A 13,263-nucleotide genomic window follows, 5' to 3' on the forward strand; every position below is an offset into this window, starting at 1 on the left:
CCTGAAGAAGAAACGTTTTGTCGATGGGCGATACAAATCAATGGGATGCAAACTTGCTTAATACAATTCTCAACAAGAAAACAGGCTAAATCCATGTCTGAAATGTAGTACTTTGCATTGGAACTGTGGGACAGTGACACAGGGCTCATTTATAAATCAAGGATATGCAGTATCTAGTTTGTCCAAGGTTGTAAAACTACAAATCCCAGCAATCTTCTGCCATTTCATCTGTTTTCCCTTTCTCCCCTGTCTCTGCCCCCAGATAAACCCACGCCTTGATGGCTGCATGCGCAACTGGAACTGGTTAAATGGTGAAGATACATCGATTCAAGAGACAGTGAGGATGTCAGAAAAAATGCAATGTTTCTTAGTTGCTGGAAGAGGTTCTTTTTTCCCTGGTAGAGGATTTGCCCTGTTCCACATAGATTACAGTAAGAATTACAACTACTACTAAAACCTCCCTCTTTGAGCTACATTTTGTTACTGGGTGGGGGGGGAGCCTCTAGTATGAAGCGATGTTTGCAGCAGGTAAGCCTTAATCCGAGTCCCAAACTTAACTTTCTGGTGGATCGGGGTGGTGACACTAAGCATTCACTAATCAATTACAGTTAAAGCTCCAGTTACCCTCTTGAATCCCCCCAGGTTCCCTCCCTTCCAGTCGTGCCCCAACAATTTCTGGCAAACCTGTCCTGATATATGACTAAGTATCCATCGTCAGATTTATTTTTGCCACCTGACAAGGACTGCATTGACTAATGCGGTTCTCAACCTGTCTGTAGGCCCCCTCCATATGATCTAATTGTTGGCCCCAGCATCTGGGTGGCCAAACTGGGCTCAGATCTGCTCGTTTGGCTGGAACTAGTGGTCAGACCATAAGTGCTCTTCACCAAACTTTACAGTTGATATTGTGCTCTAAGGCAGCTAGCATTTTCTCACATGCACCAAACCCAGTGTCATTTATACGATTTCCATACAGTGAAGCTGAATTTATTACTGCAGAGAGTGTGTCCGCTGCTCCAGTGTCCAATTATGGAGACCTTATACACCATATATAACTGTTAACATGTGGCTACTCCTTGTTTAAGAAAAAAACATGTTCCTAACCAATAGTTTTATAGCTGACAGTGCTTCTGGAAACAGTTTTCCAACTAATGACATGCAATTTTAGGGCTGGTAGTCATTTTCCTAATAACATCAGTTTGGGCAAAAATGTGGACTGAAACTTTTGACCATGTAGTGCAGGGGTCCCCAATTCTTTTTTTACAGATGAGCTACATTCAACAATAAAAGTGTTGGGGAGCAACACAAGCATAAAAAAATTCATGGGGTGCCAAATAAGGGCTGTGATTGGGTATTTGGTAGCCCTATGTGGATTTGCAGTCTAAAGGAGGCTTTGTTTGGCAGTACGTCTGATTACTATGCAACCAAAACATGCCTCCAAGCCAATATGAATTTACTTTGTTCTTACCATTTTTCTCATTTATTTCAGCATATCCATCAAAGGAAGAAACTGAGGCAAACTGGAGAGTAGAGGTTAACGCACAAATAAATCCAGCTACTGATACTGGTGTCCTGTTTGCTTTGGTTTCAAAGGACATGGTTGTCCCTTTATCTTTAGCTCTGATTGACTACCACTCCTCTGCAAAAATTAAAAGACAAGTAAGTATAGTCTACAGATAAATCTTTCCGCATAAGTTGAGCAGACGAATAATGTGTATTTTTGTATACATTGCATCTTGGTTGTACTCTGATGTGTACAATGTCACATGGGGGAGAGTAGTGAAAACTGAACAATTTTTTTTCAGAAACAATATGTACACAGGAACACATATGAAAGAATCACTGGTACTGAATACTGTAATTTCTTTGTTGCTTCTTTGTCAGGGAGTTGGTAATATTACAGATTCTGTCTGGCACAATTAAAACAATTTAATAACTATTTCTCCTCTGCATTGTTTTTCTTCTAGTTCCTTATTCTCTCTATAGAGAACATTGTTGTGTCCAGAATAGAAGTCCAGGTTTGTGACAGTGAACATATTGTGGAGATTTCAGCTAGTATCAATGATCTATTCCTTTCCTTTGATGGGACTCTCGGACAGAAGGAACTGCCTGAATCACAGATGAGGACGACTTTGCATTTGCTGAATGACCATTTGGGAAAGGGTGTACAGACATATGTTGGAGGATTGCCAGGTGAGGATATACTTGTTTAACGGTGTATGTACATGGCATGTGGCATGGGATTTTTAGTGAGTCCTTGCCTGATAAAGCTCAAAAGCTTAGTGTGGCTGGTTAAGTGGCCGAGGTTCAGTGTATTACATGAACCCTAGGCTAGAAGACCTTCACAGAATAGTCCTTTCCAGGAATTATATGGAGGACATGCTGAGTCCAGAGTTTCAGCCTCCCAAGCCATTCCTTCTCAAAATTGCTTTTGAAGGAATTGTATTTGTGAAATAGTAGACTTAGTCTAACCCAACACCATTTGTAATATAAAAACAACAAGCTTAATACAACATTAATATTCACTCAGATCAAACTTTTCCTGAGCACAACTAATTTGCCTTCACCTATATGGCTGCTTATGTATATCTTGATATTACCTTATCACCATTCTCTTTAAACAGTAATCCCATGTTGATAGGTATGGTGGCAGATCAGTCCAAGCGGCCTGTAGATTACTAAACTCTACAGTATGTGGGCTATACCCAATAAGTAAATAGTCCTGTTTTATACAAGCACAGAGAATTATACAACAGGAATTTTATTGTGTTTTGTATATGTGTCTGACTTGGATTTCTCTTTCTGTATTAAACAGATGTTGCTGTAACTGCGACTCCAGTCACTGCATTCTACCATGGCTGTATGACAATGAAGATTCAGAATAAACCACTAGATTTGGATGATGCTGTATACAAGCACAATGACATCACATCACACTCTTGCCCTCCGATTAAATCAGGCAAATAAGTTCATTGCCTTTTCACTTAACCAAATATTCCAAATTACTTTTTTTATATAAATTATTCAGACTTGCAGTATTGTTTGTATAGTTTCTTAAAACACTGAAGTTAAGGAGGACCTGCTGATTTTTACACCGTGTGAAACCGTTTTTTTCATGTTATGCCTTTAAGTTGTGGTTCAAGTTTGTAATATATTTGTAAATAGTTTTTAAAAATATCCTAATATTAAGTATCAGAACATTGTGGCCATTTTGGTTTGTATGTCATGGACAGGTGAGTTAAAGTACAGTTATGGATTGTTGTAATCTTGTAACTTTCACACGAAAAAAAAAACTGGAAAATGTGTTATATTTTTAATGACAAACACTGCTTTGTAATTAACAATTTAACTTTTTTTAATTAAACATTTTTTAATCAAGTGCATTGTTATTTGGAAATTGTTGTGTGTATTCACTGAATTCATATTTAAAAGGCCACTAAAGCCTCTCAAATAATTAAGATGGCCATACACTTATCTTTACCAGATTAGGCTACTCATGCATTGGGCCCCATTGGGCTGACCTAATCATTGAACTGTGGGCCAGTGATTGGAACATTATGGGGGTCCACAGAGACCCATTGGGCAAGGACCACAACATGCCAATGTGGTCCTCACTCAACAGGTATTTCAAAAGCTTTTATCTCTTGCTATATCCAGATTTAGGCTACAAACTATTTATATTTTGTATAGGGCTGCTATTGTAGCTTTAAGGTACAATCCCCACCCATAAATTATAAAAGGAAAGGCAAAAATATCATTGGTTGCTGTGGTATGCCTTTTTTTTCAAAATTCTTTATTCAGAATTACAAGTTTAATAACATAAAAGAAAAAAGTGTTGATGTCAGGTATTAGATCAACTTAATCAAGTTAATATTAACATAAGTAAAACAAAGATCAAATACTGTGACCAATAAAGTAAAGATGTATCCATACCGATTATAATAAAGAAGAATGTCAGCTGGTTTGTAATTTATGTGGATTTGGTGGCATTCACCCTTATTGTTATGAGCGTTTCAAATATTATCATTCCAGACAACTTAACAGTCTTTTAAAGGAACAATAATGCCAAAAAATGAAAAATGTTTGAATAGAATGCAAATATAATGTACTGGTGTGCTGGTGTAAATGGTGTGTTTGTTTCAGAAACACTACTATAGTTATATATACAAGCTGCTGTGTAGCCATGGGGCAGCCATTGAAGCACAGGATATACAGTGGATAACAGATCTGCTCTGAAGAATTCCATTGTAAGAATACAGAGTTTATCTGTTATTTGCTGTGTGTCCTGTGCGTTTTGTCCTTTTTCAGCTTTAAATGTCTGCCCCCATGGATACACAGCAGCTCGTTTATATATAACTATAGTAGTGGGCAACCGTACATAATAATTTAATTCTTTTCAAAAACGTTAATTTTTTGTTTTTACTGTTCCTTTAATATGATGACTCCTGGGGGTACAGATATAGATGATCATCGTGAAATATCAGAATTTGTAAGTGCTCATTGTGGTATGCCTTTTTAGTAGATTTGGCACCAGAATCTCTTTCTATCCCTCTTCTGTTGATATCATAGGGCATGCACAAAGAATGTTGCTATGAACCTGAGCACATCTATTGAATACAAAGAGAAGCCTGGTGCTGCCAACCACGTGCAGTGCCTACAACAAAAGTAAAAAAGGGCAAGAAGAACCAAAAGGTGTTGAGCTTTAGAGGTATGAATCTTCACTGTTATTGTACTGCTTTATTTCTGGGCTAGAAAATTATGCCCAATGTACTGTATAAGATAAATATTTTCTAGCTATAATATTCGTGTCTTTCTATGCCATTTAAATGTATAAAATCATCTATATTTGAAATACAATCATCTCTATATTTCAGGAAATATAACCTAGTGCATTAAAGGTTTTATATATAAAAGTGTGTCAAGCAACAACAACACACTGTAACAGTAACTAATTCAACTCATTGGGTCCACCTTAGACTACTGCTACCTTCTCATAAATGGCCTTTTACAATTCTACTCTTCAGCCCACCTTCATTTCTGCTTCTGGATTTATTCCACTCTCTCCTAAAAATTAACTGGCTCCTCCACTACTCAACGCCATGTCATTAGTGCACAATAACCATTGAATCATTTACATTGCTTAATGGAATTTAAAAATGTAATTTGTCCACAGCATGATGCAGCTTTAGATAATCCCACATTTTACTGCCCCTACTTTTCTTGAAAACGTTGTGGCTGCTAAGATCCATTGCTATGTTTGCCTAGCAGTGTGTAGATTAAGTAGTACTGTATCATACAAGTTTTATGGGAGTTATTTATTACTTGTGAATAGAATCATGGCTTTCTATACAGGAATAGTAAGATTTCAATTCAAGGACAAATGAAACAACAAAACATTTCAATCTATTATACCACAATAAATAACTATGGATTTTTTTGTTTTGATTACCCTCTCTGGGATGTCTTTCATAGCAGTGTTCTAGAATGACTCTCAAGCCCTTTATTTCTTTGTTTCCTGCAGTTATCTGTGTCTTTTCAGTCTTTGTATTCTCATTAGGGGACATATGGTGGTGGCTTTTCACCTGGTAACAGATTGCTGGATGCATAGTGAGCGGCTGCATTAGAAGCGAGGCCATTCATTGAGTTGGACTGTGATGGATTCTGGATGTCATCTGATAAAGAAATATCTGCAGATGAAATGGCTGGATAACAGCCCGACGACTGTAATAAAAAAACATTTAATAATTCACTTATGACATAGGAATGCAATAATAACATTAGAAATGGCAATTATTTGTATTATTTAAATGATGTTAGGTTTGTATTTCATGAGAAATCTAGCACTAAACCAATATAATCTAGCCCTAAGGTAGCATTGCACAATTACCCTTTTTCTAAATAAGCTTAACTTATCATCGCACACTGTTTTGGGGTACAAACAAACATATTTTTAGACATTTTACATTTACTACCATAGCCAGATAACAGGATTCAGAGTAATTATGACATCTGCTAGAACAGTAGAAAGAACAATATAAGAAGAAACAATGAATTATCTTGCTATAAAATGACATAGAAAGATTTAACCTTTTATGTGTAAATAAGCATCCTGGGCTATTTAATAGTATTCATTAAAAATATATAATTTTGAATACTATGCAAAAGAACAAGGGCATGTGTAGCAGGTCTTGAACTTTGCATTGCCCTGATTCTACTGGCAAAGCTTCTTCTAATCTCTGCATGAAGGTAGTGCAAGAGAAGGCCCTCAGATCAGGTAAGCTGGGAGAGCATGGGAAGATGTTCACAAAAGGTCAAATCCGACTTTAATTCTAGCATAACAACTGTTGCATTTATCAATTTACATAATTCTTTTACTTTTTCTTGCATGGAAAACCAAATGTTTGTACATTGCAGTTATCTATGTAGTTGTGAGATATATTTTTACCTTACCTGCATAGGCATTGGATAGGATGCATAGGAAGGAAGAGCTGCTGTGGGAGAACAGAAGCCTGTGTACGTTAGAATCTGCTGAGCTGGGTTGTACAGAATCTGAGGAGGTGGTGCAGAGTTGAAGTTTAGTTGGTTCATTGGTGCCTAGAAAACAAAACAAATCTGGCGACACAAATTTAGATTTGCCTCCTGGCTCCTGCAAAGCACAACTAGATCTTGAGGATTATTAAAAGAACTCAACCTCACTGGCTCCATTACATTTTTAACTCATTTATTAATTTATTATTTTAATTTATAATGTTCCAGTCTAGTACAGGGCCTGGCAAACTGGGATTTTTTTGCTAATTACAACATCTTCTGTCATTCTGATAGGGATTTTTAAACAGAGAGAGATGCAGTTGACACCCCTAATCTAGTGATATGCTGCATAGTGCATGGTTTAATTGACTGGCATCTCGGTTTTTAGCAGACCTGTATGGTATATATCTAACTAAAATTCATATCATACCATGTCTTTAAAGGCTCCCAGAATAGCAGCTGTGACAATGCCAAGGAACAGTCCCACCACATTCAGCACAGTAGAGGCCCACAGCAGTCGATATAAATGTACTGCATCCTGGCAGCTGTTTACACCCACAAATTCATAGTAGCTGGAGAATGGATCTTGACTGTACAAGAAATTAATAAAAAGCAGATTAATGAGTGGTGGGAATAGGGAATACAGGAAAAAGTATGGCATTGAAGTCTAATGTGCACTGGTTTCATATAGCACCCATGTTAGTAAATAAGCCCTATAGCACTAGGAGTGCGGATCATGAGCCTCATTTAGAAATATAGGTTGGCCATAGCAACCAATCAGATTGTTGCTTTGATATTCTATCTGGTAGTAGACTGATGAAAACGAACCGCTTATTAGTTGCAGGCATATACTGTATGTATTTTATAAATGAGCCCTTATTTGATTAACGTTAAAGGATATATAAACTTTAAAAAAAAATGGAAAATTGCCCAGTGTGCTTTTATATACAGTATACCTTTGCACGTTGCATATTTTTCCCCTTTTCAAAGCTATTAAGTTGTTTACTGATTGTTTATTTGTAACAACTGCACCACCTGCGGGTCAATTCATTCTACTGTATAGTTAATTGCAGGTTACAAAATGTAGACATTGCTATTAAAGGAGAACTAAACCCTTAAAATTAATATGGTTAAAAATGCCATATTTTACATACTGAACTTATTGCACCAGCCTAAAGTTTCAACATTTGTTGCCTACTTCTTTAGTTAGGCTTTAGTTCTCCTTTAAGGGGGGTCCTACAGCTAAGCAGAGAGATTTAAGTTACTCCATGATTGATTCTTGCAAGGTAGATAATTAGATCAATAGAGAATCCTACCTTTCACAGTTGTATAGATCACAGCAGTAACATGTATGGGTTTTTACTCGTAGTGGGCATGACTCATCCTCTCTATAGCATTTCACCTGCAGAGAAGAGAATGTAAAGAAATGCAAGCAGCCCCACAAACAGTACCAAGTGTATTCAGAAAGCATAAGGATCAGAGGAGTGCTTTAAGAGCTAGGTAATTCCCATGGTACATTGTTCACTAGCTGTTTTCTAGTAATCAGTTCAGTCAGTGCATGCTATAGACTGCATTGGATTCTTTCCAACCACGTTGTATGATATTGAACTAATAATCAATGGCATGTGCATCTTGTCTATTTTATAGCTGCCCTGTTATAATCTCCTCAGAACCAAGATCCTATTGATATTTCTGAGCTGCATGCTGCCATTAAATATCAAACATGGCATAGATAAACAGTAACCTAACATACACTGTATGAGCTTGCCACAATAAAAAATCATATCTGTGCTGCAGATTCTGTTGTTTGGTGCTTAAAGTTAAAGGAATGATCTAGCTACTCTTACCCTATCCCAGAAATGCCTGTAAAATCGACATGCTGCACGTCTAATCTGCTCTATTTAACTAAACGTGCTCCTTATACAGTAAGTTGTACAGACTTTTATATAAACCTGGCTTTTTGAGCTGCCCTCTGAAATAGGTATTAAATGGACTCACTTCAGTTTGGTAAGGGTCGTATGCAATCCCAGATCCGCTTGCATAAAATTTGCATCTCCCATTATACAAAGGTCTAGGTTCCTAGGAAAGAAAATACACATACGTATGTAAGGTATGTTTTAGGTACAAAAATACAGAGAAACACAGTAGCTGAGGTTAAAAAAAGACATATATACATAAACTTTAAGGTTTTTCTCCATATAAAAGCTATATCTTTTTTCAACCTAACTTACTATATTACACAGTGTCAAATGCAGTGGAGAGATAAAGCATGATTAGTAGCGAGAAATGGTTGTTGGCTTTAGCTGTTGGGGTCCAGCAGGTTATCATCACAGAGAAATGAAGTTAGTTGGTTGTAAACTAGGCGCTCAAGTAGTTTAGAGATGAAAGGTAGCAGAGAGATAGGTTGGTGGTTATCAAGATTGGAGGATCAAGAGAGGGTTTTCTCAGAACATGTTTTAGTTGAGAAGGAAACATTCCATTTGAGAGCGAGAGATTAAATAGATGAGTTAAGGCTTTGATTAGACATGAATTGGCATTGAGGAGAAGTTTGGGATCAAGTGGGCAGGTGGTAAGGCGAGAGGAGCCCAAAAGTTTTGAGGCATCCTCATCAGTCACAGGAGAGAGTGGAGGGGAGTGTGGAAGGAGGGTGCTGAATGTCTAGTAACTAGGTAGCTGCTGCCACCTGAGGTGGGTTTCTCAACATAGCAGCCCTGCCCCTGATAAGATCATATTAGATTATGTCATCTTCTACAAAGTGGCACTTGGACAAGAATGTAGTTTGTTTTATGATGCTGGAAATACTCAGGTTTGTAGTGGGTGATACCTTATTCAGTCTAAAATTCCATTATGAAGTGTTGATGATCAAAATTGAGCAGCAACAACGCCAGAACAGCCCATTAAAATCAATGCTGGAATGCGCCCCCTAATGCCCAACAAGAGCATGCACCCATATCTGGGGTCAACTAGGAGATCCTCTGGTACAATTTATTGTGTTCCTCCCAATAAGTCAGCAGTGACAAGTTGTTGTGTTGAAGGGTTGAAGTAGATTTTTTTTCAATATGGTTGCCTCTTAGCAGGAATTAAAGAGCCTGGTAAGTATAAATAGTACAGGTATAGGATCTGTTATCCAGAAACCCGTTATCCAGAAACCCGTTATCCAGAAAGCTCCGAATTATGAAAAGGCCATCTCCCATAGAATTTTATCCGATTAATCCAAATTTTTTTAAATGATTTCCTTTTTCTCTGTAATAATAAAACAGTGCCTTGTACTTGATTCACACTAAGATATAATTAATCCTTATTAGAAGCAAAACCAGCCTATTGGGTTTATTTAATGTTTAAATGATTTTCTATTAGAATTAAGGTATGAAGATCCAAATTATGGAAAGATCCGTTATCTGTAAACCCCCAGGTCCTGAGCATTCTGGATAACTGATACCATACCTGTATTTGTTTCCAACTGTATTAACAGGGGAGAAAGATCATTTCATAAGAATACTAGTATTTTTACTGCTGATTGCTGAAACCCATTAAAGGGGAACTATCACACAGACATAAAAACCTGTTTAATAAAACCCCTTTTTAAAATTAAATACAAAACCCAAATTCTTTTTCATGATAACATCCATACCCATTATAAAGGTCTTTAGAAATCTTAGTTGTCAATCATATATTGCCTGCTCCTCCCTTATGTCTCATAGTTTATTTTGCTTTAACCCAATAGAAAATAAGTTTTGGAATTATTTCTTAACATGACAGGTCCCGTTTAACTGTGTATCCTCTGCAAAAAGACATGGAAACAGAGATGGAAATGTGTCAGCACTGCTGTCATAGCCCAGTTTGCTTTTTCTGGTTTGTATTAAACTGTTTATTCGCCGTCACACCGTAAAATGACATGTTATATTTTGTGTCATTCATAGTAATATCAGGGCATAATTAAGTGTATTCTGACCAAACAGTATATAATAGAGGTTTTACAAGACAGATGAAGGATTTCATGAAGCATTGAAGCAAAATGCTGTGTAAGCAAGCGTAATGTGTGCTCTGCTAGTCTGCTGTGCTTGAAATAATGCTCCATAAATCAGAGGCTATTTACTGTTGCCAAAGCAATTACACATGAAGTTCACAAGCAAATCGGTGCACTTAACTGAAATGTAGCCCCTACCCAAAAGCTTGGATTCAGACTCCTGGACTAATGCATATATTATGTGTCTGGGTTATCTTCAAACCAGATGCTCAAGGGAAAATCTGGAATGTCACAACTGGCACTTTCATTGCCCATCTTGACATAATTCCTTCACATTTATATTATTAAAATAACTCAGAGAGTAATGGTCACCTAGTTATGCAGTACAGGTTCAGGATTTTTTATTTGAAATGCCTAGGACCGGGGGTGTTTGGGATAAGGAATAGTTATGTAATTTGTATCCGCTTTTCTCCAATCCATAGGTACCATACCCGATGAAAGCGAATCTGAGAAAATCAGAAAATAGGGCCTGGTCTAAAACTGAACTAAGCTCTCTTAAAACCCAGGGTTGTATGTTTTTACACCCTGGAGCCTTGTTTACATTATTTTTTATCAAAGCTTTATGAATCATATCCTGAGTCAGCCACTGACTAGAATGATTTGAGCCATCAGTGCAGCTATAACGTGAGTCTGGGAACTCAGACTCCTCTATTGTATGCACTGAAGAAAAGAAGCCTTTTCTGTATCTGTTACAACCATACTGGTCCCATTATTTAAAGGAGCAACACTCTCAACCCGCATCTTTTTACTATTTATATAATCAAAAAACTTTTTTGGGTTAGTCTTAGCCGCCGCCGCAATGCTCTCTTCATTTCCTTTCTTTGCCTTCCGGATTGCGTTTTTACAACATTTATTATAGTGTTTATATTGTAGCTTCTGTCCCCACAGATTGTAGTTTTCAAATGCCTTTCTCTTCTTTCCTGTTAACCTTTTTACTTCTATATTAAGCCACAGAAGGTAATTCTTAGTGCTTTTACATTTACTCCTTAAGGGAATAGTAATGATTTCATTTTAAATGACAAACAATTCTGTTCTGTGTTTTTAGCTGAAAACATAATGCCCCAATCAATGGGCAGCCCACGAGGCACTAAAATTAGCTTTTCTGAAATTCATGGTTTTTGTTGCCCCAGTGTATATTTGTCTTTTGCACTAGACATTAAATGAAATAACATTATGGTCATTATTACCCATGGGTTCAATGACTTGCACATTTGCTATAAGTTCTGGGTCATTTGAGATCACTAGATCCAGAATAGCATTTTTTCTGGTTGGCTCCTCAACCACCTGTGCCATAAAATTGTCATGCAACAAGTTTGTAAATTTGTTCCCATTAACTGATCTGGCAGTACCGTTGCTCCAGTCAATATCTGGGTAATTAAAATTCCCCATTATCATTACTTTACCCAAACTAGCAGCCTTTTCTATTTGCATCAGGAGCTTAGCCTCCTCCTGCTCACTTACATTAGGGGGTCTAAAGCATACCCCTACAATTAATTTGCTGGAGTCTTTACAATTGGTGAAGAGCTCTACCCATAAGACTTCTGCCCCCTCATTTTCTAACATCACCTCCTCCTTTATAAGCTTTTAAATCCTGCCTAACAAACAGACATACTCTCCTCCTTTTCTATTGCCTCTGTCCCTCTGAAACAAAATATAGCCGCTGATATTAACTGCCCAGTCATGCGACTCATTCAGCCATGTTTCGGGCACACCAATCACATCATATTTTCCCTCCAGCTCTCCCATTTTACCAGTAAGACTTCTTGCATTTGCAAACATACATTTAATACTGGTACCATATTGAACATATGACTATGGTCCTCCCTATCTTTAACAGTACCCCCAACCAAATCTCCACACCCATTTTCCCTTCCTTTGCCCACTATCTCATATAACCTGTTGTACACTGAATCTTTTACTGAAGCCTCCCCCCACACCTAGTTTAAAATCTCGTCCAACCCTTTAGCCATCTTCTCTCCCAAAACAACTGCACCATCATCATTGAGGTGCAGCCCATTCCTAGCAAAGAGCCTGTAGCCGACTGAGAAATCAGCCCAGTTCTCCAAAAACCCTCCTCCCTACACAAATCTTTCCGCCACACATTAATCTCCATAAGCTCCTGCAGTCTTCTTAGCGTTGCTCGTGGCACAGGTAATATCTCTGAGAAAATTGAAGGGTCCTTACAGCAGATTACCCTATCCACCTTTCTAATAATTGAATCCCCTATAACTAAAACCTGCCTTTCCTTCCTTGCACTCCCCCCACCACCCATATTAGAGCCACTGCCTCCCAGGGTGTTCAGAGAGTCAGCCAGCTCCATACACTCCAGTTCAGAGCTTTCCTCCCCAGCATCTTCAGACAAAATTGCGAATCTGTTGTTTTGGACAAGCTGTGCAGCAGCCCCCCTACCCTTCTGTCCCTTACTTCCCCTCGTAACTGTAACAGACCGCCCTCCCTCATTAGCCTCCACTGCCCCTTCTCCTCCCCTTACTCGACTGGCCCCTGCTTGCAAGCCTCCATTCCTCCCCCACATTTGCCACTGCCCTCAATGCTGCAAGTTACCCCCTTAGAGTCTACAGTTCAGATTCCAAGATGAAAACCCACTTATATCTTTCACATGTAAATACTGCATGGAACTGCTGCTCCAACACCACATACATGTGACAAGACATGCACTGAGTAATACCAGCAAACCCACTAGCACTCAT

The 13,263-nt window shown here is 38.0% G+C and overlaps 2 protein-coding genes across 3 annotated transcripts in view; one reads left to right on the top strand and one right to left on the bottom strand.

Annotated features, from left to right (window-relative positions):
* Positions 1 to 3,384, top strand: part of gas6.S (growth arrest specific 6 S homeolog) — a 46,236-nt gene extending 42,852 nt beyond the window's left edge. For both annotated transcript variants that reach the window (XM_018248310.2, NM_001093113.1), the window contains 4 exon segments: positions 263 to 431; positions 1,490 to 1,659; positions 1,968 to 2,193; positions 2,816 to 3,384. In XM_018248310.2, the coding sequence (XP_018103799.1) occupies positions 263 to 431; positions 1,490 to 1,659; positions 1,968 to 2,193; positions 2,816 to 2,967 (717 nt within the window). In that variant the 3' untranslated portion in view covers positions 2,968 to 3,384.
* A 2,072-nt stretch (positions 3,385 to 5,456) lies between these two features.
* Positions 5,457 to 13,263, bottom strand: part of tmem255b.S (transmembrane protein 255B S homeolog) — a 35,983-nt gene continuing 28,176 nt past the window's right edge. The window contains exons 5-9 of the mRNA XM_041584214.1: positions 8,527 to 8,607; positions 7,845 to 7,930; positions 6,959 to 7,118; positions 6,451 to 6,594; positions 5,457 to 5,721 (exon numbers count right to left, since the gene is read on the bottom strand). Coding sequence (XP_041440148.1) covers positions 5,554 to 5,721; positions 6,451 to 6,594; positions 6,959 to 7,118; positions 7,845 to 7,930; positions 8,527 to 8,607 — 639 coding nt within the window. The 3' untranslated portion in view covers positions 5,457 to 5,553. The remainder of the gene's footprint in view (positions 5,722 to 6,450; positions 6,595 to 6,958; positions 7,119 to 7,844; positions 7,931 to 8,526; positions 8,608 to 13,263) is intronic.

The sequence above is a fragment of the Xenopus laevis genome, chromosome 2S (assembly GCF_017654675.1).
Source record: "Xenopus laevis strain J_2021 chromosome 2S, Xenopus_laevis_v10.1, whole genome shotgun sequence".
Lineage (NCBI taxonomy): Eukaryota > Metazoa > Chordata > Amphibia > Anura > Pipidae > Xenopus > Xenopus laevis.